This window comes from Arachis ipaensis, chromosome B3, assembly GCF_059453495.1.
Source record: "Arachis ipaensis isolate K30076 ecotype BB chromosome B3, ASM5945349v1, whole genome shotgun sequence".
Lineage (NCBI taxonomy): Eukaryota > Viridiplantae > Streptophyta > Magnoliopsida > Fabales > Fabaceae > Arachis > Arachis ipaensis.
This window is the reverse complement of record NC_142438.1, coordinates 4455459-4480552: the sequence shown is the minus strand read 5'-3', so window position 1 is coordinate 4480552 and position 25094 is coordinate 4455459. Positions and strand designations below refer to the sequence as shown.

The following is a 25094-nucleotide window of genomic DNA, read 5'->3' as shown; positions in this document are numbered from 1 at the left end:
TAAGGTAATCTTAAAAGGGTAAAGAAAAGATTGGATGAGCGCTTGGGCTATTGGGCTGACAAGGTGTAGTCAGTACTATGGTCATACCAAACTACAGTGCAATCTACTACCAACGAAACACCCTTCACACTCACCTATGGCGAAAAAGTAGTAATCCCGGTAGAACCCAAGGAGCCAAGCCCAAGAATACTTTTGGAGACCTCGGCAACTCATGAAAGCTTGGACCTAATTGATGAAGTCAAATGTATGGCTAACTTAGCAAAGCAAGCTTTGAAGCAAAGTGTGGCCAAGAGGTACAATATGAAAGACTGACCTAGAAGTTTCCAAGCGGGAGATCTAGTTCTGAGTCAAGGTGATGCCAGGGTACCAGGAACACGAGGTAAGTTAGCTCCGACCTGGAGAGGACTTTTCAGGGTGAAAGAGGCAATGGGAAAGGGGCATATAAGTTAGAAACCTTGGATGGTTTTGAAGTGCCAAGAAGCTGGAATGCAACCCATTCGAAAAGGTATTATTCTTTGGAAATGCTGAAAATTTTCCTTTATTTTTCATCATTAAGTAGAATAAGTGCACTCTTTTCCTAGGCAACTACGTTTTTAATGAGGCCTCTCCTGTATTCGGCAAAAGGAACCTTCTTTGCAATTTTATACTTCAATTAAATATTTTGATTTCTTTTACAAACTCTATGTTCAAACTCATGTTATGGTTGGAATGCGTTAAATATCCCTTCATCCATGTAAAAGTCGAAATCAAGCTGAAATTAAAGTTCGAAATAAAACGATTTAAGGAAGAAGGATATGTAGCAAGCAGTGAAATGGCAAAACATCAACAATCATGAGTTAATCCTAACTATAACGGGAACATATAAAATTAAAATTCCAAAGAAAAAACGGGAGAAGGTACTGCAAAAGTCCCACAGATTCCAAATTATCAAGTTCAAAATACTGAAGAAAATAAGTTACAAATTATAATCATAATATTGAAACAACCTTTCCATCCACCACCTTGTTGAAGGCATCGACTTCAGATACATCCAAGTTAGGAGCCTTCAACATGATTTGGTCAAGGATGTTCTTCTCGGCATCAAACACACCATCGAGAACCGCCTGTTCATCCTTTCTAACCAAAAGATCAAGTTCTTCAATTTTCTTCATTATCTTGGAAAACTACTTTTTCAGAGCTCCTTCCCTTGAGTCAGAGGCAGCTTTGGCTTCCTTAAAACTTTTTACCTCGTTCTCCAAGGAAGTTTGTTTACCTTGAAGGTCAGTAACCGAGGTGTTCAGCTTCTGGACTTGGGTATTTGCCTCAGCAATCATTATGTCCTTTGAGAGGAACTCTAAGCGAATACTCGAGATCTCTACCTATGCGTCTCAGACATAATCGGATAGCGCAGGAGCATCCTCTGACCTCGGAGAAGTATATCTTTCAGAGACATCTTGGCAAGAACTGCCCTGGTATTGTCATCCATGAAATGTTGGTCCACAAATTCGGGAGCTCAAAACCCCTTATCCAATACATACCTGAACGAGGTAGGGATAGAAGCACCAATGTCAGCCTGACCAAAGATTTTAAGTTTTTTCCAAGTTGGAGAATTGTTCGGGGAGTCTTCCGAAATAATCTGTACCTCAAGACGTTGCCCTTCCCCGCTCTCTTCGACCCCCCGAGGTCGAGGCTAACGGCTGATAGTAGCAGACGAGGAAACCCTACTGACCACCCACGATGTTCGGAGGCTGGGATGATAACCTCCTCTTTATCTCGGCAATGGCGGCAAGTCCCCCGACCAATTTAACTGAAACGCGAAAGTTATAAGTAAGAGTGATCATAAGCATATAAGGTCAAGCATGTAGGAACGTCCAGAAGATAAGAACTCACTTATAGCTTTCCAAACAACTTGTTCATTTATCAGTATGTCCCTCAAAACAAGGGACCGTTTATTCCACAACATCATTAAAAGGTTAATACCCAAATGCACGGCATCATTGATGCCACTAATTGTAATCTTTGGGAAGAAACATTGTAGCTCCAATACAAGTTAAATTTTTTAGCACCCTCCAAAGTCATAAAAAATAAAGTCGTACCTTCCACCCCTTCGATCTTAAAAAACTTTTCTTAAAAGCCATGGTAGGATTTCTCAAACAAAATAAAAAATTTTCTATTCGGGACACCTCGGAAAACGATGAACCCGCGACATTAAGACCTAAAAGGAACTGTCAAAGTGAAAAAATAAAAGAAGACTCTAAGGGCAGGCTCCAGGAACGAGCACAAAAGCTTGAAACTACGGATAATGGCCCAAGAGTTAGGATGGAGTTGCGAAAGAGAATATCCGCTATGGGTCAGCATGCTCACTTGGAAGTCGGAAAAAGGTAAGCGGACCCCAATCCTGGGAAAACAATGTCTCATACATCCACAGCCAGTCTGAGACAGTACCGACATGCTCATTTATGTGGCACAATCGTTCTTCGGACCTTGGCATAGGGAAGACATACAAGTTACTAAGATTAGAATAAAAAGTAATGTGGGCTTCTCGTAGATTGTCAAGTTATTCTTGCGTAATCGTGATAAAAGTAGTCTTAACCTCCTTGGATACCCACGAATAGATGTCCACCTCAAGCAGACTATTCATCCCTTCGAGGGGAGCAGGCTGGGGTCTCGGCACACTCGCAACACGGCCACGCCCTCGGGTCGCGATAACCTTTTTCCTAGCCATCACGAGAAGACCTACAAGGACACTACCACTACGTCACCATCACTATATTACCAAAAAATAAAAATTTCTAAAGTTACAAATTCTACAGCTTCCTAAAATAAAACACAAGATAAGCCTCGAAAATACAGAAGTTCTGAAAAATGGAGGCAAATAAAAATCATCAATTATTTGAGAAAACTTAAAATAGTGGTCCCCCAAGTACATTAAACCTAATAAAAAATAGTAAATGAAGGGAAATGCAAGAAAAATTCAAACAACACCAATATCACAAATGATGTGCAAAACTTGCAAAGAAAAAAAAAAAAACTGCAAATCAAATACACAAGAGGAAAAAAAATAAAAAGCTTCACTAACCTTAAACAAAAGTGTTATGAGCGCTGACAGAAGGAGCGACTACAGTGAATAAGGCAATAGAAAGGGAAGACCAAACAGGAGAAGTTCATTGGGAAGAAGAAACTGATCGCGTTTGGAACTTTTTTTTAGAAAGTGAAATATGGGTGAGTGAAAGGTAGAGGTGGCAAAAGGCCTAAACTCACCGGGCTGGCTTGCGTAACCCGCCAAAAAAGGCGGGCTGGGCTGGAAAAGTAGGACCGCTAAATAGCAAAAGCCCGCCTAACCCGCACCATTTAAACCGCGGGTTTTGGCGGGGCGAGGCGGGCTTCCCCGCCAAGCTTAGTATTTTTTTGGTAAGGGGTATTTTTACAATTTTTTTTGCCAAAACCCAACTTACAAGAAAATGAAGATGAAAATTGAGTGTTTTGGATTATATTTATTTTGTTTTAGAGACAATATTTATAATTATATTTTGGATTATGTTTATTTTGTTTTGAGAACAATATTTATAGTTATGTTTTGGATGAAAACTTGGTTTATAATTATGTTTATTAGATATTTATAATTACAAAGACTTTAATGTTTGTGAATATAAAAATTATAATTTGTTTATGCTTTTAGAAATTATAATAGTTAAAAATAAAAAACAGAAGAGTTTTTTATGCCTTTATATATATTATTTAATAGTTAAAAGTTAAAAAAAAAAAAGAAAATATTTGGCGGTCTTAACCCGCCAGCCCGCCACTAGGCGGGGCGGGTTGGGATTATGAGACCGCCTCAGTGAAAGGTAAAGTGGAAGTAAAAGGTTGTTTAATTTTAAATTAATGTTGCATTTATTGTTAGAGAAAGAATTTGAAGGTGAAATTCACCGTTCATAAAACGAGAAAATTGTAACCGTTTCAAAAAAATTAAGAGAAACTGTTCAATTTCTTTAAGTAAACTCTTCAAAAATCTCAATTTAGAGGCGAATCCGACTTCCTGAACTCGGATGTCCGTGACCAAAAAGCCCAGATTCAAGAATTCGAGTTAGGGACACTATTCTAGACAAATAAAAACATAACGGACGAACAATTAAATAAAATCATAACATCGAGACCGCCATAACGGCTACATCACCAAAGTCTATAATCGTCGAATTCCGACAATAATAACATAATGTAAATGCATTAGATGCTGGGAAAACGATAACCCTAGAGGACAGAGATAAAAAAAAAAAAGACAATCAATAGATAAAAACACAACTCCATACCACCTAATATATTATTGACTTTAACATTAGAGTGTCTTAGAAGTTGTTCATTCAGTTTGGTTTTGTGCACGCCAAAGTCAAGATCTCTTACCTTCACCCCTTGGGTTCCTAAACTCGTTATCGGTACGAACAGTATCATTATTCTTTTGAAAGTGTTGTTTTATGGAAAGCAAATTTTAATTTTACTCTTCATAAATAATTTAGTGCGAATATTCAGTTGATTTATTTGTTTATGAACTCTGCGTCCCATGCAAAGTGAAAGACCACAATCAGTTTCGGACCGAGGTCAAGAACCCCTTTGGACATCTTGGGCCAGTGCCCAACTTATTTCCATCCAAGAAAAAACAAAATTATTGTATGTCAATTGAGGTTAACCCAATGCGCTTGGGCTTCGGCCCAGAGAAGACCCAAAAATATCCAATGCGCTGGTTTTGTGAAATGTTGAAAACGGCGCGTCGTATCTGTATTGTGTGCCATCTGCTACTGCTACCCAGAAAACTACACGTGTGTGTTCGAGTTCGAGTTCGAAGATGCGCCTAAACCCTACACTTACCAACGCCACCAATCTTCTATTCAAGAACTCTTGCCCTTTTTCTCCCTTGCTATTCCCGCGCCATTCATCTACCAATTTGTTAGTCACAGGTCTCACTCAACTTCTTCAATCGCTTTCATTAATCCTCCTTTTTCTGTTCAATTTAATAATAAAACTGCATTTTTTTGAGTTTGATTTATGGATTGCAATTTTAACTATTTTGGAACAAAGGACTATCCTATGATACGAACGAAACTGTTCTAAGAGATGCATTTGAACAACATGGCGAAATAATCGAAGGTAAAAATTAAACCATTTTTTTTTCCTTTTCGTTCTTCTATTTTGGATTCCTCCATATCGGATTGCGCTACTATATCATAGATGGAATTTATATTTCTACAGTTAAAGTAATATGTGATCATGTCACTGGCAAATCAAAAGGCTATGGATTCGTTCGCTTCACTACTGAAACTTCAGCTGCTACAGGTCGCAAAGAAATGCATAAAAAGGTCATCTATTTTTCTTGTTGAGAATTTTTTTTTTGATAATTTCTGTTACTATTGTCTTGAAAATTTTATTAGGGATTTTTGCAGATTATAGATGGGAGACGCATTCGAGTGTGTTATGCTCACAAACAAGCCTAGCTAGCTAGCTACGAAGTGATGCTGCTACTGTTGTCTGGAATTTTTGTTTTGAGCTGGTTAGGGGTTCCTACTTCCTTGGTGTGTAAGGAAAACAAAGAAAGATGAATTAGAGTGTTTTTGGAAATGAAATGATATTCCTTAATGGTGCGCACTTTCTTAAGGATTTCATGGGGTATGGTCATTTGTGTTCTTTCCCTCCCTCCATTTTTACAAATGGAACTGCAGTCCTTAAGGGACATGGGTTGGCATTAGCTAATTTGATCTACCTGAGGATATATTCCAGTGATCATAGGAGAATTATGTGTGCTGAGTTCATGCCTTAAAGTTTCTAAGCCACTCAAAAAGGATGGTGTTTGATTTGTGGTTTTTGTTAGTGATGAAATCCATTAGGCATTAGTTCATTGCTTTCATAGGTTGTCTTCATCATTACTTTGTAAAATTGTTGCAAACACATCTTATTCTTTATTCTATATATGTTTTTAGTTTATTTTCGTTGCATTAATAGACCACTACTCTACGGAGACATTATGATGTTCTCCACGCAGTAAGAATTTTTACTCCATAGAGTAACTTAACCTCTGATTAAGGAATCAATGTGTAAGGTTCTCAGATATCACAGAAGGTAGAATAGGATTAGGATAGAGATAGTATAGAGAAGCAGTAGTATGAACGATTAAGAATAACAAGAATAGAAGTAGTGTGTGAAATCACTAAAGAGGGAGAATCAGTGTGATAGTCCCAAACCAGTGAATGAGTATATTGAGTGTGTGTGAATGACGGTAACAAAAATGACGATTGGCATTCGAGAGCCCAATTCTCTCCACAATTCTCTCTTTAGTCTTTTCCTACTTGAAACCAATGCTCCTCACTTCCTATTTATATCTCTCTCACTCCCTAAATTCACGGTGCCTTCCTTGTTAATTAGTTGTTGTTTAGGAAAAGTATAGGTAGACAATGAGAATACTAAACAATGTAAATAATAGATATGTCAAATGTTTAATTCAATACAATGTAAACAATAGATATGTCAGATGTTTAATTCAATAGGTATGCAGATGATTATGTTCATTATTTTTAATTGGATGATTATTTTTTTTTATTCGATTTACTCATGTACAGTTAACAATGGCTGGATGTTCAATTCACTAGGTGTACAAATGGTTATTCTAATGTTAAGGTTTAGGAGGTAATTTGGAAGTAAAGTGTTTTTTTACTTTATTGGGTCAATTCTAGAGCTCATTATTCACATTGTTTACAAAAGTCATTGTTTACCTAGCAAAACCTATTTTTTTTTTATTCCTCTCCTCCTTCTTGGCTGTTGGGGTTTGTCACACAATGTGATACGACTAATGCCACATTGATAAACAACAACAACGACACAACAAGATTTCTTTATTGGATAAAATCAACACAAAAGTCAATTACAACATTATAACACATACAATACTAAGTAAAACAAAAGAGACAATATAGTAGCATTATTTTCTTTCTTTCTTGTAAAAATTTAAGGTGCAAACCTTATTTTTTAGTTGCTGATCCTGGGATGTACAGCATACCAAGCTTGAATAGAAGTGAGAAGCAATGCTGCAACGGCAGCCAGAAAGGCAATGAAAGACCATGGAGTGCTGAAATAAGTGCTGCGTGCTTCAGCCAACCAAGTCTTCCATTTCTTTTGGTAATGTTCATTGATTTGATGCTTCACTTGAATATATCCTTTGCTGTAGGCCACAACATTAGTTCTGATCATGTAATTGCACATTTTAGCAGGCAATTCATGGCCTAGTTCATTGAAGAGTTTGGCCACTTCTTTGTCACTTCCGAGCAAGTTTTGGAGGACACCGGCCAACCTGAGTTCCTTCACATCCTCGGCTTCGTCTATCAAGGAATCCATCAAGAAAAAATATGAACAGAATTCGAAGTTGTTGCGAAAATCCGGGCACATCTCAAATGCAATCAAGTTGTGATAGAAATAAGGAGTGACATCATTCACTATCATCATTGGAAGCTTCAATGCTCCGCTAAACAAGTTGGAGGTGAAAGACACGCTGTTCCATTTCCATTCTTCTCTCTTGTTAAGCTTCACATGAATCCCTGCATTCCTAAGATCCCTGATATTTTTGTACCTGTGCCAACGGCCTTCTTCTTGAAGAGGAGGATCCATACTTATTATGTATTCATCTCTGAATGTGTAAAAGGTGCGAACATAATCAAGAAGATGAACCGGTTTAGCTCCATTGCGGTTTATTACCGACCCCTCACTTCCCTTGAAAAGGCCCATGAATACGAAATTATACAGTATATTCTCTAAGTGATATACCGTCTTTTCATCACTTAGCAGCATCAGCAACGTCAATGGAAGCTGGTTCTCCAGCAACAAAATATCTCTCCAGGTATACATCAACTGATCAAGCTTTAGATTCAGTGCTTCTGGATGCTGATCATCAACATTGTCCAAGAAATACAGCAATGCACATCCATCCACAAGCAACAACCAACTCAGTTCGTCGTCATTGTAGCTTCCAATCACATCCTTGCTGAACATGTTCCTCAATTGCTTGATTTCAGCAACTATAATATTATGCTTCAACTTGGCTCCTTCTTCCGTGCTAACACGGACTTGTTTGCTGAATTTTCCAATGTAGAGGGATGCCCAAAGATGTTTGAATTCTTCTCCCAAGTTGAGATTTTGTTCACCATGATGGATGGGACCAAATGATATCATCTTGGGTGTGCAGTACTTGACAAAGTTTGGATTTTGACTCAATAAAACAGGAATCCTTTGTATCATTGAACGTGGAACTTCATTGTCTCTTGCACATGCTCGACCAAGAAGATGGGCGATCCTGCTGTTCAATCTCTCACCCATTGTCCCTAATAATATATATACCACCAAAATAGAATAACTCAATGAGAAATGTTAAAATCTAGCTTTTTGTATTATTATTAGCCAATATTTTGAGTTAACATCTTATTTTATTTAGCTAACACTATATTCTTTAAATATTATGTATAAAATACTGTAAAAGATAGTTAGGTAAATTCAGATGTTAAGCTCAGCTAAGATTAGTTATATATGAGATTGCATGGAAAGGAACCACTAATTTGTTAGGAATGGTTTGGATTTGACTGTATGTGATATAACATGGGCAAGATTGCAATTTTCCAATAAGTCTGAGATTAAATACAATTTCATCTAATCTAATTGCTGCAAATTTGTTTTATTTGCTCCTTAAGCAAACAATATTGAAGTTATAAAATGAGAAGGAAAGCCAATAACAACAGTGGAGAAAATAAACTATGATTACCGTGTACACACTCAGCTTATCATTATTAGCCAATATTTTATTTTTACATTATTAAAATTTAAGATTTAAAATTTAGTATCTAAGATTTAGAATTTAACTAGCACCGTATTTTTTAAATATTAAGTATATAAATACTATAAAGGATAATCAAGTAAATTCAGATGTTAAACTCATCAACTAAATATAGTATTATAGTTATAACTATATTTGATTAGAGACTGTTTTGTATGAGTAAAACAATAATAAAGAAAAATAATATTTCAACATACATTTTTTAGGAGATTTTAATTATAATCAATACATAATTACCAAAAATTTTATTTTTGCAATTATTTTTAAAAAGATTATATTCACTTGCATTGAAGGTTATCTATAGGGTGTACATGGCCCGGCCCGGTCCGAAGATCCGGCTCGATCCCGAACACTTTAGGAGCTAATTTAGTGTGATTTTATCGGGTCTAGGGTCGGGTAAGGGTCTCAAAGATAGACCCAGTCATTATTTCGGGTCGGGTCCGTGCCATAACTCGGGTCACCCGAACTCGGCCCGATGACCCGTCATCATACACAATTAATATTTTATGTTGGATGATGGCTATTCTTATGTGGAATTTAAATATTGTAAACATTAATATCGTGTGTTATTAGTCATTTATAAAATTATAAGTTAATGTTTTATGTTTAAAATGCATAAGACTTTACACTAATGCATAATATTGTGTTATTTGTATTGATTTAAATATTTGGTGTTAGACAATATTAGTATTGATTATGGTTATGCTTTAATTTTAGAGAAGGGTTAGTTCTTGTTATATTTTTTTAAGTGAATTTTACTATGTGAATTGTGAAATAAAAGTTGGAGATTAGGTGATTTTTACATGCTAAAGACCCAGTTTTTACCCGATTTTCACCGGGCCCGAATGTGCATAGGTTTCATCGGGTCTAAGATCGGATTAGGGTCCAAACATTAGGCCCGGTCTATATTTCGAATCGGGTCTAAGTTAAGCCAAACCCGGTGTGCCCGGCCCATATACATCCCCACTTATCTATATGAGCCCTAAACTGATTACAAAAGTCATAAATACACAACAAATGAAAAGTACAGAGAGAAATATACATATAAAAGATATTGCATGGAAAGGAACCACTAATTTGTTAGGAATAGTTCGGATTAATTCGACATATGTGATATAACATGGGCAAGATTGCAATCTTCAGATAAGTTTGAGATAAAATACAATTTCATCAAATTTAATTGCTGCAAATGTGTTTTATTTTGTTATAAAATTAGAACGAAATCTGATAATAACACCGGAGAAAATAAACTATGTTCATCGAACTCACCTTACTATGTGAACAGTGAACACACTCGAGTATTGTTCAGATTCTAATCAACTTGCACGTTGTACCCACGTACGTATATACTAAGTATGAAGTATAACACACTTGTTCTGACACAAAAGAATGTAATGCAAGATATTAAAGGGCCTGGGAATTTGAGAGATATATATATATATATATATAGAACTATCGAAGATGGTTATGAACTAGCTAGTAACGAACTTAGATTCTGATAAAACGAATCAAATAAGAGTTGAAGAAGTATGCATCTTCTAATTGGAAAGTTCGCGTTAACATGGCTCCACAATCCACATTCACGCGCCTTTAAAGACCACGCCCTTATTAGCCTGCACCGTGGAAAAAACAAGAAAAGAAACGAGTCCTTAAATTTGAATATTGACTCAAATTTGGAGGAGCTTATCAAGTAAAAATAGATGGAAATTAATTAGCCCTTAAGGCCTTAACAATCTTTATTTTATTTTGCAATTTTCTAATAGGTAATTGGACATTCATAGTTAGTTTTTAAAATAATTTATTAAAACTATTTTTTTAAAAATATATTTTTTTTTTAAATTCCAGCAGTTATGTTTAATAAATGGAAAAATCAAAATAAAAGTTTATTTTCAATAAACACAAGTTATAATATTTGTATTTGTGGAGATGGAATCAATGCTTGATATCAATGATGATGAATCTAACTTATACATATTAATAGAAATAATTCTCAGTTTGATTTTTAAAATTTTTCAGATGTTCATTAAAATGGTCATTGACATCTCAAAATGATCAATTTAATTCTTGAATTTATAAATAGTAAATCCCATTATTCTCCAATTCAACTACTGCTAACATAGTGCTAATGCTAACATAGTGCTAATATAGTGTTAAAGTACAGTGTTAGTGGGATATTCTCCATGGCAGCGATAAAAGTGTTCTGTTGGCTAAGAAAGTTAAAACTTTTATAAATAAAAAAATTAAATAATAAAATTTTTAGTTATTATTTTTATGTGAAAATTTAATCTTTTACTAATAATTAATTTTAACATTTGTTATTTAAAATTTAAAAAAACTTAACGTATATACTCTTATATTTGATTAGATGTAAATCTATTACATAAACAGAAATAATTAATTTTTAATTTTTTATATTTATTATTTAAAAATAATATTTTTTTATGTATATAAAAATATAATTAGGTATTAGAATAAAAAAATTTATATCGATAGTTATAAAATTAACTCAAAATTATTATTTTTTTAAAACAATTGAATATTGATTTAACTTTTAATCACATTAGTATTTTTTTCAAATTATACGTAATAAATATTTGAAAATAGATTAGAAAGATAAACAATAAAAATTTAAAACTAATGAAAATTTAAAAAAATATGCATATAATAATAATATTTTTTATTTAAATTATATTATTTTGTTAATTTTATTTTTTGTAGAATAGAAAGAGAGAGAAAAATAGAGTGAGTTTGTTAATTTTAGAAAAAAAATTATTTTAATTGTAATAAAAATATTTTGTGACACATTTTGATTTATCAAATTACTAGTACAAAATATAAATTATATATAGAGTGGGAAGGATAGAGAGAAATAGAAAAAGAGAGAGAGTTAGATAAGAGAATGTAGGAAGAAAGTTTATTAATTTTGGAGAGAAATATTTTCTCTCAATTTTAATAAGAGAGTGTCATGTGACATATTTTAGTTATTAAATTAGTTAGTAATATATAATATATAATATAGCTATATTTCAATTTTTATTTCAATATTTTAATTTTAATTTAATTTGAATGCAATTAGAAAATATCATATTAAACATTTTAATTGTCAAATTTATAATTAGTTAATTATAATGATATATAAGAGAGATAAAGTGGGTGAAAGAATGAAAGAAATAGAGAAATAGAAAAAAAGAAAGGAGAACTCTTTAAATTTTAGAAGGAAAGATTTAATTTTAATTACAATAAAAATGTGACATGTAATATATTTTAATTGTAAACTTAATAATATATAATATTCAACAAATATAATAGATTCTCAACAGTAAGATGACACTACTAAATTTTAATATAATCAAATAAATATTTTAAATTAATTAATAAGACTCATTTTAATTAATTAATTTTATATTAGTATAGAGACTAAAATGAGTTGAATTAACGAATTTAGCACATATTTAATTAATTCTAAAATCTTAGCCATGTTATTTTACAGTTAGAATGCCACGCTTGTACCGAAACATTTTATATTACTACTGTGTTAACCATAATTGAATTAAGAATGAATGGATATTCACAATTTGTAAATTTTAGAATTAATTTGGTTGTTTTTAAAAACTAGAAATTTGAACAATTCAAAGATCCATTTGAACCAATTAACAGTGGAGTTTGTTCTGAGTTATGATCAAAGTATGTATGAGTAAGCTTAAGCTAACATCACTTGCATCCACATCGCGAGCGCCGGGTCAGAGGTGGCCCATTTGGCGATTAGTCTATGAGAAATGTAGACCGAATTCATTTTGTATGTGCTTAGTGCAAATCGGACCTGTGTATTTTTGTCCACAGTATACGAAATAATATCTTTTCGTTATTTATTGAAATAAAAAAAAAGGTCGTCTTTCAGTCTTTCACTCTTTCATCTAATGCATAAAGATTTAGTATTTTTCCTAAGTTTTTGAATATTATGTATATTTCTAAATTTGAGTATTATATCCGTACCCTCAAACTATTTAATTAGAGTCAACCTTTCTTAACAGTTTGTGAATTATACTTTTAAGCACATTTATTGATAAAATATTAAAATGTTATAGTTTTGGGAAACTATATTGTTGAATGCATGGCACCTTCGCAGAAAAGTTAGAGTATCGTATACAAAGGGTGAGAAGGTGCTATCTATGTATATCAAAAATTGCTACTTGTGGTCACTTCATGTTTTTGTTTATTTTTGTTTTTTTTTTTTTGTAGCTTTAGAAAATGAGAATTTCACAAATTAATTATTCAAAGGAAATAAATATAAATTCAAAGTCAGTAAGTTCTTTAAAATGTTTTTTTCTGAAATTTCCATCTGCTACCGGCACGTGACAAGACTTTTAAGAATTTCCAGCTTTCACTTTATTTATCATTTCAACGCCAATATTTTTTATAGCTCGTGTTGACTAGAGGTTAATTCCTCTTAGCCAAATAGCAAACACATGAAATGACGACATCTAGCGGTATACAACCGGATTTTATATTGATGACATAATACAGTGAGAGTCTAGTATATCTATTTAGTGATATATATGGATGGTTAATTTTAGCCTATGGATAAAAGACATGGAGGTTCCCCAGTTTTGAGGATGTGGATTCAGGAAGAGACCAACCAAAGAAAGAAACTGGTGTCTCAGCACCGAAATCTAGATAGAAATTTTCTAAAATTTTAAGAGTGTATAGAAACCAAATAGAATGCTAATATGGTTCTTTATTCAGTGATATTAGTTTACAACAAAAGTATCTTTCCCCAAGCTTAATTAATGGGGATGAACAACAAATAATTAAGTGATAAAACTATGAATAATTCTATAGAAAATGATACAATTAGAACGAAACTAGTATACTTTAAACATCACCTTTCATTGCTTCTCTTCTTGTAGACTCTCACAAGTGAAATTTGTATGCTCAAGCATCGGTTTAAGGCTTGCTAGCTTTGGTATGATAATCTTGTTCCTAATAGAACACACCAATGGATTCTCCCACTGCAATATGGAACCCACAAGGTGTGCGCGTACGGTTAGTGGAAACACACGGCGCCATCTTTCTGAGCCATACGACCTGAAAGCTTCTTCAACAGAGTCTTGCTCTTTAGACTTGATGGCCCCTGCAAGCTTCTTAGCAAGAACCACTGCATCCTCAAGTGCACAACAAGCTCCTTGGCCAAGATTTGGGGTCATCGGGTGCCACGCATCTCCAACCAACACAATTCGACCCGTGGAAGCAGGTGGACTTATGCTTGGCCAAAGCCAGCGATCTGCCAGCGGATTCCTGGACTGTTGAAGCAGACAAACCAGTATACTTTAGTGGGAGAAACAGGAACATATGCTGCACGCACCCCTCTTCCGTAGAAGTAATTCACTCTTGGTTCATAAGGCTGACCATCTGAATAAGTAGCAAGTCCGCGGATAGCGCAATAGCCAACGGTGATCCAATCCCATCGCACCCTATTACACTCTACACATGAAATCAACTTACTTTCTGAGAACTAATTCAACTTTATCATCACACTCGGCTGAATGGAGAATTCGTAATCATGCAACTAATTGATACTTGATTAGTCCACAGTAACAAACCGTTGCATGCAGCTTAGAGCCATCTGCAAGTTCCAGCAAGATGTCTCCCTCTGAAGTTGGTTCAATCCTAGCTAGCTTTGAAGAAAATTGAATGGCACCTTTGGGGAGCTCAGCAGCCAATGTTTCCAATAGTATTCTCCTCTCCACACCACGTAACTCTTGGCTGTCGGTAAGAATATGATCATAAAACAATATAATAATTAGAAGAAAAAAAAGAAAAACAAGTTTGCTTCACTCTTGCCTTGGATCTTCTTCAAGCAAATTGAATGAGCGTAGTTGCTTTCCATCCTCGGATCTGATAACCAACCTGTGCAGCTGATATTATGAAAAATATGAACCACCTCACCAAAATTGATATTCATGAATCATCGTACCCTTCAATTTGCGAGAATTGAGATCTGAGACGATTCGCTACTCCAATAGCATCAAATACGCTCCAACCATTCTTGGAAAGCGTGAGGGAAGTTCCACCGCTACGGAGTGACTCCGCCTGCTCCAGTACGGTCGACTTCACTCCAAGCCTGTCAAGGGAGACAGCGGTTGCAACCCGGTGATCCCACCACCAACGATCACAACCTCTTCCTTTGGAACTTCACCATTCCCTAGATTTGAAGGTTTGAAGGAACCGCTGCGCATCAACATCTTTGTCGCATGAAAAATCGGTGATACAAGAGCTGAAGGAGATCTCAGGATCGTAAGACTCGAGGTTGCTGAAGCCATGGCCATCACCGTTAACTGCTACTTCGCACTTGCTAGCTAGCACGTTCGTGTTGACCAGTTGACTATATAAGAGGAGGAAATATCTTCGTGGTTTTTTTTTTTTTAAATCAGGAAGGCCCATATTACGCCTGCCCCACATGTTATGTTGAGTACTAGTTAATTATCATGTTATGATCCCAGCTTTACTACTCAAGCGAATATGTCAAACTCTTCTACTAATAATGCACTGTCATTAATAGGGAAACTATCAAGATACGATAACAGCAGTATGCGATCCTATCCTATACCATACCGTCAATTCTACATTTCCATCCACAAAAGGATCGAGCAGATCCAATTTCTTCAATTACAAGATATTAAAAATAAAAGGCACTACTTCAAATCTAAACATACTTCTAACAAATTCCTAACACGGAAAACCCTCAAAATACAAAGGACATCGTTTAAGAGCTGGTAAACTTAGTCACCGCCTTGGTACCCTCAGAAACGGCGTGCTTAGCCAACTCTCCGGGCAGCACAAGTCTGACCGCGGTCTGGATTTCCCTCGAGGTGATAGTTGGCTTCTTGTTGTATCGGGCAAGTCTAGAAGCTTCTTGGGCGAGCTTCTCGAAGATGTCGTTGATGAAGCTGTTCATGATTCCCATGGCCTTGCTGGAGATACCGATGTCAGGGTGGACTTGCTTCAGAACCTTGAAGATGTAGATCTTGTAGGTCTCAACGTTCTTCTTGTTCCTCTTCTTCTTCTTGTCCCCGGCGGCGGCACCTTCCTTCGGCAGCTTCTTTCCTGCCTTTGGCTTCTTCTCCGCCGGTGGAGCTTTCTCAGCCACGGCGGATTTCTTCTCCTCAGCCGGCTTCTTCTCAGCTGGTTTCTTCTCTGCCTTAGGTGCCATCACGAACCAAGATTTTGAGATTCTGAAGGATATTAGGGTATGGAATTTATTGGGACTTCTGTTTCAGGAAATTGAGAATGAGTTGAATTGTGTGTGTTTTGGATGAGTGGTTGCAGTTGCTTATATATAAAAACAATTTGGCGTTTTTATTGGCTACTGGGGTTTCACGCGGATCGCTGACGTGGAAAATTTTCTATCCGTGAAATAACGTTCTTAAAGTAAAACATGAATCGACGGTCACGATGTATTGATTTGAGAAGTATAGGATGCGGATTGTTGAGTTGGGCATTGCATCCAGCGTTGAAGCGCATTTGTGGACTCTGTAAATGGACGGCTGAGATGTGAATGAGAAAGTAGGGAATCTCCCTGCGCGCCTAAACCCAAATAGACAATTACCCTTCATCTTGCGCGGGTTAACTTTCAAATGAAGTTTTCCCAAATTTTTAGCCAAATCAAAATTGAATACTTTAATTTCTTTTACACAAGTTTATTTGTTTTTGCTAAAAGTAAGGTATGAATTTAAAAAAAATTAATCCATCATATTCAGAATTAAGATATTAAGCAGCTTTTATGTTTCAAAACTACTTTCATCTTCAAAATTCAAATAAACATACGATTAAAACGTTTTGAAAATATATATATATTTTTCTTTTAATCTAAATTGTTGTCTTTTTTTCCATAAATTAATTAATTAATGAAAGTAAAAATGGTGATCTTTAAGTATATTGTTGCATGGCGTGTAATTCACAAATGTGGATCTACTAAAGTTAGTAATTTGCAAAACGCAGCTTGTGTTTGGCAGGAAAGGAGAAGAAAGTCTTAAAACGTGTGCCTGTCTCTTGCATGCAGACTAGAACTGTTGTGTTGGAGAATTTCTAAAATAGAGGTTGCATTTAGTAGCTGTCAGAGACAAAATGCAGATTGTTTTTGGCAGGCTTGCAAGGGTTGTTCAGAGAGCTTGTGGGAAGAAGAAGAGTAGAAGGTTTAGAATTTCAGATAGTTTAAAACGAAAAATGATTCGTGATTTTATTAAACCTGAAAAATACATTATTGAATATTCGGATCTTCTTCAATGGATAAGTAATTTTCTTAAAAATTTTATGATATATATATATATATATATATATATATATATATATATATTTGGATTTTATTTATTTCTGTTATAAACTTATAATTAGTAATTTATTATTATTATTATTATTATTATTATTATTATTATTATTATTATTATTATTATTATTAGTAGGGCTATTGTTATTGTTATATTATTATTATTATTATGATTAGTATATTATTATTTTTTACCAGTGGCTTGCAGTGTCTGAATGCTATAATACATGGATAGAAATTCTAAAAAATGTGATGGAGAATTTTTACACCTTGAACCTCCTCACTCTCACGGTAAATGGGGAGCGTTTTTATTTTAACACAAGACCTTGTCATCTTCGCAATCATTGCCTTCAACCATACTGGCAGAGTCTGGTAAAAATTTTTCCAATCATCGAAAATTTTTGTAACAGATTTCTACTTTGCCAACCAAGCCTTGCGGTAACTTATAGTGTAGTTGAACTTGGACTAAACTTCTACAATAATAGACTTCACATTCATCGACGGGTCTGCTTCAACCAATGGCATTATGGCATCTGCAATTGTGTCTGGTCCAACTTGGCATGATTTTGTGAAATCGTACCCATGGTGCACGTGTGTTTGTCATTGTATCCCCTGATCTCCCAACACCCCTTATTTCAAATCAAGCTAGCTCGGATAAGTCAATCGCACCCTGCACCATAACCCTTGCAGTTCACATATAATGTCCGCAGCTCAAACTCATAAACAGTGTAATAAACTCCTTTAGAGATTATGTAACTTTTGATTGCAGATTTCACCGTCTCTAGAACTAAATTCCATTTCGACACTCAACTCACCGTCTTCGGCCGCAACATTGCCTTCCCCTATGACATGCGAACCACCATCAGTTGGACAAGACAAATAAAATAAATGGAAGTGGCAACTTTAATTAATAATCATAAGATAACATACCGATATTCGCATACTCAGGAAATTTCAGGGTATGCATGGCTTCGAGATCCATAGTCCGCATAAAAGATGGAACGCCAAAGGGGTGCTGATTACAATCGCATGCGCCTCATTTTGTACCGCCGGATTGTCTGCCAAGTCTCTGTCATCGTTTTCGTCATCAACTTCATAGTTAGGTTTAAACTCCTCTTCACTGTCGTTGTCATCTTTTTCCCAATCTATATCCCCGAGTTGATCAACGTTGATATCATTGCCAACTGCATCCATCCCCGTTTGCCGCTCAAACTCATCGTACAACTCTACCATCCGCTTCATGCATGCGTCGTTAGTGGTAGACATTAGTTGAAACTGTATCAACCCACCAAATACTTGTACAAAATATTGCTCACTCTTTTCAAAATGTGACTTTCTATGTTCTCACAAAGACCATTTTGCAACTCTAAAAAACTCACGGTACATGGAATAGCAAATAAAAACGGACACTCACATACAAAAGTCACTCCTTCGTGTGTGTTTGGTATAATCTCATCATTATAATACACTCGCATATTTGTAATACCTTTCATAATCTCAATCTCACCTAATCCGACTTTTTTGATACTACTAAATGCCAAAAAAACTCACAAATATGAGATATATAAAAGAAAGAGTAATAAGAATAGAAGGGAGGTAAGAAAGTATGGATGTGTCTCCTTTCGTATTTATAGCTAAGACTCTCGTTTAAAATCATTTTTCTTACACAAAACGCAACCTGTTTTTGAGTTTCAAAAAGAAAATTAAACATTGTGCATCCATAAACGCAGGGTGCGTTTGGACCTAAAGAAAATAATAAAAAAAATTAAAAAATTCCAAAAAGCATAAAGCGTAGGCTGTGTTTTGATTATTTTTGATAAACAAAAAAAAACAATAAAAAAGGGTAAAACACATGTTGCAATTTGAGTTGACACTATAGCAGCTTAATTTTTTTGCACACCTCAATTTCATTGGATTACACCATAATTATTTTCATATAGAAAAAAATGAATCTATTTTTTCTTGCAAGTTTAGTTAAAAATTTGGTATCAGCTATATAGGATAATTTGAAATTTTTATATCATTTTTTAGAATTTAGATAATTTTATCGTACATAAATCATCTTTATAGATATAATTTTAATTTGATTTTTTCGTAAATAAATTTATCAGCATTTAAAATTTTTATGAATAAAAATAATAGTTTACTCGCAAAAACTATTTTTAACTACAATTTTTTTAATTAGATTCAATGTTTGAATTAAGGAATAATTATATGCATATACCATTTAAACCAACTCCGTAGGCTAAAGTTACAAAACTAGTTGATCATAAAAATATTTTACTGACGTGATTTGTGGTACTATTAAATTGGAACTATTTTTAATGAATAATATCATATTGATTTGAGTTTGGCTAATATCGACCTAACTAGTAATAAGCAAGGTTGTGAAAATTGAACCGATCAATGAACTGATAAAGTGACTGGTTTATTGGTTTAGTGGTTCGACCGGTCTAATCGGGATTCAATCGGTTTAATTAAATATTAAATAAAATTATTAAAATTTAATATATAAATTTACATATTAAAATTCATTAATTTTTAAGTAAAAAAAATTAATAAAATTTAAGATATAATAAAAATTGAAGATGAAAAGTTCATTGATAATATTCAGAGTTAAATTTATTGATGACTTTAAAACAACTTACCGAGGCACTCAAACTGCAAAAAATTAAAGATCTTACAGGATACATTGTCAAGTCAAGGCTAATTATTCAACGTCAATTTTCTCATACAATTCAATTATCCCTTTTTGGGCTGCCAATATACAATTCAATTGAATAACACATTGATGAAATCTCATATTGTGCAACAAGCCTCTTATAACTAACCAAACCCTAACTAGGTTCAACAAATTCAATGCTTTTCAAAGAACGTGCTGCAGTTTCTTTTTCTTTGGCAGTTTCTTCCACTCTCTCCAAACTGACGCCGCTAAGATCACCACCGTCTGCTGCCTAGAACGCAACTCGACGCCGTCCAACTGTCCAAGAATGTCTGACGAAGACACCCCCTTTACGCACATTGCGTTCATCGTACAGTCCAAGACCGTCATGGCCGCCGCCGCCTTCAACGACGTCGCGGCCTAGATCCTTCTCGCCTTCGTCGTAGCACTCGCTGGAAAGGCCGACGGCAGCGGCGGCCACAAGTGCCCCCTGGTTCCGTGTGGGTTCTCCTCTCTGGCTTGGCTTTCGTCATTTGTTCGTATTGATGATTCCGAAGGAAGCATTTGGCGGAGAGGCCAATAGAGAGGATCGAGGATTTTGTGTCCGAGTTCGCTTCGAGTGGGTTGAAGACTGACGAATTTAGATACTAGATGTTTAATTTCCTAAATATGTAGATGGTTATTTTAACAAATGCTAGATTGTCATTTCACTAGATAGTCGGGTGATTAATTGTATGAGGGAGACGGAGTTTCTAACGTCGGAGAGGTGAGATGATTGATGAGAATGGGATAGCAGACAGTTGGAGAGGGGGGAGAAGAGAGTGTTTGAGTAAATTCTATTGGTAAACTAGAGTTGGAATGATTAATTTTTTGAAAAAATTGTTTGGATTTTTTTTTCCTTGTATTGGACCTCATTTAAAATTCATTGAACACATTGTCAAAATTTTTCATTGTCTTCCTAGTGAAATTAGGAGGGAGATAGAGGATGTTTAGGTAAATTCTATTAGTAAATTAGAATTGGAATGATTGATTTTTTGAAATAACTATTTGAATTTTTATTTTCTTGTATTAGACCAAATTTAAAATTTATTGTACACATTATGAAGATGTATCATTATCACCTTAACGCAGTTCAATAAATTTTTCTCTAAACTCGTTACGTAACTTCTGTTCTATAACCTTTTTTATTTGCTATTTATTTGTGTAGCTTACTATTGGTCATTGGATGATATGGGTAATTAAAGAAGGAGAAAGCTTAATTATCCCGTTTTAATTTGCCTGATAACATTTCAATGTATAAAATCATACTTAATAGTTAATTTAATATTGAGATCTCATATCTCCAATCCGCATACAATAATCCTCGAAAAGTAAGCTGAAGAATTCAGTATATGACTATATGCCAATAATTCTTCTCAAGATGAGACGGTTGACAACGAAATCAAATGACAATTATAATCACATACAACACGTTATTACCGAAGAAGAGGGTCATAGACTTAAGAATATGCCATATAAACACATTGTTTCCGGGGTTAGCTTTTCAAATGGCAAAAAATATAATTAGCCTAAAAAAAAAGAGAAAAAGGAACCGAAAGCAAAAATGATCATATCACTGCAAATTAAATTGGTGTCCAATATAACATGAAAGGCATAGAATAATATTAATAACTAGTACTAAGCAACCATAATAAACTTGCCTAATATAGAAAATATAAATAAACCTTGTATAGTATTATTTGTTGTGAAAATGAAAAGGGTATAGAGAGGAGCAAGGATGATGTATATGTATGTGTTTGGTGCCAAAGGATATTCAGTTGCCCAAATGATATTCAATAGTAATCATTGGTTACTTGATCAACAGAGAAGCAGAACTACTTCGTGTCTTCTTCATCATCATCATCACCATCGTTATGCTCCAAGTTGCAAGTGCTTGTTGCCATCATCATAACCCGAATTTCAATTGCAATTGATGAAGAACATACACCTTAAGCTGAAAGAGAAGATCGATGGGAGGGTGAGTTTTGTGAGCTATAAAGAATAGAAAAAGCATTCCTTTTTGGTTATGGTGGGGGCAAAGAACAAAGGATCTTCTTCGGCATATACCTTGAGCATTATTATTACTACATTATGCTCTGGCCCCATTCATTATGTTTTCACATATTATATATTATACCTTTAATTTTGGCATCTTTTTAATTATATTATACGAATTCTTAATTAATTAATTATTATATTGTTGAATGTGGATGAGCCTAAAGAATAAGGATCCTACTTTTCATCAAACTTTTTCTTTTTTAGAAGAATATACTTGGCCTAGCAATTTTACGACGTTATTAATCTTTGAAGAAGACCCTTGTTTGTTTTTACTGTTTTCTTTACAAAAACAAAATAATTAACTAATGCTATGTTCTAATATTATTATTAGAGACAAAAATGCTCTATCATTCGCACATGGCACGTGGCACACATCAGTTGGGTGAGCCTTTAATTGAGTCAATTGTACATACATACATAGGATAATCCGGTAATAGGAATAATATAATCTAAACTTTAATATGAATATGCACATCAGCATGTGGGAAGCACAAACGAAAATTTCATTTATTTGTTTGTAAAAAATAATTGCCAATAGATACGTGGCTTTCAATTCTAGTTACCTTTGCATTCAGAAGAACCACCATCATCACTCATCAGCTTATGAAAAAGTAAACAAATCACACATTTGCTACCAAAAATATGCTGCAAACAAAATCGACCCAATTCCAACAACGTTTGGGACATGCACGAACAAAGTAAATGCTGCGTGAACCAAATGAATACTTACCCCCTAAGTTTCCTCCTGCTAAAGGGCGTGGAACTCAAAAGAATATATACATTTTTGTCTTTTAATTTTAATTCCTCATGGTCCTCTAATTTGATAATATAAAGATCAGTTTATTCTAAATTTATATTTTATTTAAAAATTTGTTATTAATCAATAAATTAATATATATACAAAATAAAATTTAAAATTTTAATTATTGTTTAAATAAATAAATTAGCTAACTACTTTAATTTGACCCAAGTTGATTAAAATATATTCATTTGTGATTTTATCAATTTATTTTTTAGCTCCGAGTATATCAAATCGTCGTTTTTTATTTTTGTTATTGGACTCCTAATGTCGTTTTAAATAATGTGGACAGTTTTATGTATTTTTTTTATAAGGAGAACACAAATCTAAGAATCAGATTTGTGACTTTTATTTTTTTATTAAATACTCAAATTTGAGATTATTTTAAATTTTTTTAACTATACAAATCTAAGGATTTGTATTTTGATTTGTATTTTAATTTTAAAAAATTTTTAAAGGTTTAAATCGGACTTTTCGATTTGCTTCATCATAGAAAAAAAAATTTATTTTAACATAAATCGAACCTTTTGATTTGTGCACTATAAAATCTAACCCTTAGATTTCTCTATTTCTTTAAATATGAGGGTCCGATTTGTTACTTAAAATTAAAAAAAATAAATCCATATAAAAAAAACACACCAATTATTCATAATGATAAATTACACACAATTTTTTTCTATTTTTTTTTTAAATAGCCTCAAATCATAATTACCAAGTCTGGCTCAATTTTATCGAAATCGAACCTATATGTGTGCTTTTCTTGGATATGGAAGCATGGGGGACTAGACGTATATGTGGGACAGCTTTTTGGCAGTGTCACGGAGAAGAACTCGGACCGTGCGTTTTCTTTGTTTATGAATTTTGCATATCAAATCGCACGGTCCGATTTGTATGCTAATGAGAAATAAAATTTGGGGTGCTCTAAATCAGACCCTCCATGTTACCTTAACGTGGTTTTTTAATATGCAATGTAGTACAAGTCGCATGGTCTGAGTTCCATGCTTTGATTTTGAAAAGAACTCGGACCCTCCGTTTTGAGTGCATATGGAAATTGTTTTGGTGAACTGAGAGCTGAAATCGCATGGTCCGATTTCATTTCTTAATATTTTTTTAATCATGTTAACCTAGTCGAAGGGTGCGAGTTCGTTTAAGTGGTCTATATAAAAGTGGGAAGTGAACTCATCAATTATTCGCGTCTTCTTCCCGAACTTGAACGGCTGCGTCTTCTGTTTCTTCTTTCTCGTTTCTTTATTACTTGCTGTTTTAAAGTTGAAAATCTAGTAGCTATTTCTATGCTTTTTTTGGTGATTCACAGAAATGAGTGATAGAGTGTTACTAAAAGTGTATTATTTTGGTCAGATTTTACTACAAACATCTGAAGGAGTAAAATTTATTTGTGAAAATTCGCTAGATGTTGTTATTCCTTTTATCATCTCATTTGAAGAGCTCAAAAGTGTGATCTGTGAAAAGATTGATTCTGAGAGGGCAAGAAAGATATCCTGTATTCTCTACAGATATCCCGTACAGGTGTTTGGTGGATTCGTCCAGTTTCAAACCAAATATGTGACGGACGAAGCGAGCATGCAAGAGATGCTCTCAATGTATATTGAAAACCGGGCTCAGATCTCGTTCATCGAGTTGTATGTTGAGTTTGAACAATCTGAGGCCGACCGGAATATTCTACGGGAAGATTATAATAGTGACAGTGAAGAAGAGTTCGAAAGTAACTACGAGTTTGTTGGTCCAGATGGAGATGAAGATCAAGGTGATGGAAATACGGCTCCAGATGTGACAGAGGTGGCAAATGCACTTGCAAACGAAGTGCCGTTTGAGGAGCCATCATTCCTGCAAGTTTTGGACTTGGAAGACATGCATGTTCCGTAGTTTCCGGAATATATGACTGCAGGTACGTAAGACGTCGTATTTGTTTTTTTTTTTATTCGTCCACTATTTCATCCTCCTCATGATCGTCCTCGTCATCCGGGTCATCTACTAGATACGCATCGGTCTCTTTCTCAAGTGTGTTAGCATTTTTCTCAATGAGTCCCATGGAAATACGGTTAGGATTCTGACTATAAAAAGCTCCGCGTCCACCGTCACTCCTGCTAGAGTCAACCGATACAAACCCCCCAGAAGCAACCGATGAGGTATGGCCCAGGTACCTCGCATCCAACGAATACCTACCTGCCATGAACTCAGGCTGATGGCCATATTGTGATAGTCCGGCATATGCAGCCATGAACCCAAGCAACTGGCTAAAAGAACCTCCTTCTCCTGTTTCAAACTGTGAGGTACCCCAATATTGTTGACTTATTGGAAATGATGGGGGGAACTGTGTCTGAGTTACATACTGGCTTGAGGACTGAGGTTGTTC

The 25094-nt window shown here is 34.5% G+C and overlaps 3 protein-coding genes and 1 pseudogene across 5 annotated transcripts; 1 reads left to right on the top strand and 3 right to left on the bottom strand.

Moving 5' to 3' along the window:
• The first annotated feature begins 4748 nt into the window (after nt 1-4748).
• Nucleotides 4749-8532, top strand: LOC107629128 (glycine-rich RNA-binding protein 4, mitochondrial). 2 transcript variants are annotated; one of them, XR_015906987.1, is made up of 6 exons: nt 4749-4928; nt 5050-5118; nt 5221-5327; nt 5412-5634; nt 7014-7137; nt 7230-8532. XR_015906987.1 is itself a non-coding variant. In XM_016331829.3 (4 exons), exons 1-4 carry the CDS (start codon nt 4817-4819, stop codon nt 5460-5462), a joined length of 339 nt encoding a protein of 112 aa, XP_016187315.1. In that variant the 5' UTR covers nt 4749-4816; the 3' UTR covers nt 5463-5960. The 2 variants fall into 2 exon arrangements, 1 of the variants encoding a protein (XP_016187315.1); XM_016331829.3 differs by lacking the exons at nt 7014-7137; nt 7230-8532 and having other exon boundaries at nt 5412-5960.
• On the bottom strand, nt 6850-10254 carry LOC107632347 (UPF0481 protein At3g47200-like). Its single transcript, XM_088506796.1, has 2 exons — nt 10109-10254; nt 6850-8333 (listed from the first exon to the last, which is right to left on the bottom strand). The coding sequence occupies exon 2, from the start codon at nt 8326-8328 to the stop codon at nt 6988-6990; it is 1341 nt and encodes a 446-aa protein (XP_088362922.1). The 5' UTR covers nt 8329-8333; nt 10109-10254; the 3' UTR covers nt 6850-6987.
• Nucleotides 10255-13556: 3302 nt separating this feature from the next.
• LOC107629125 (monooxygenase 3-like) lies at nt 13557-15293 on the bottom strand (annotated as a pseudogene). Its single transcript, XR_015906985.1, has 4 exons — nt 14814-15293; nt 14681-14746; nt 14440-14602; nt 13557-14320 (listed from the first exon to the last, which is right to left on the bottom strand). The product of XR_015906985.1 is annotated as a monooxygenase 3-like (transcript).
• A 64-nt stretch (nt 15294-15357) lies between these two features.
• Nucleotides 15358-16151, bottom strand: LOC107629127 (putative histone H2B.1). The gene has a single exon (XM_016331827.3). The coding sequence runs from the start codon at nt 16047-16049 to the stop codon at nt 15603-15605; it is 447 nt and encodes a 148-aa protein (XP_016187313.1). The 5' UTR covers nt 16050-16151; the 3' UTR covers nt 15358-15602.
• Between the last annotated feature and the right edge of the window lie 8943 nt (nt 16152-25094).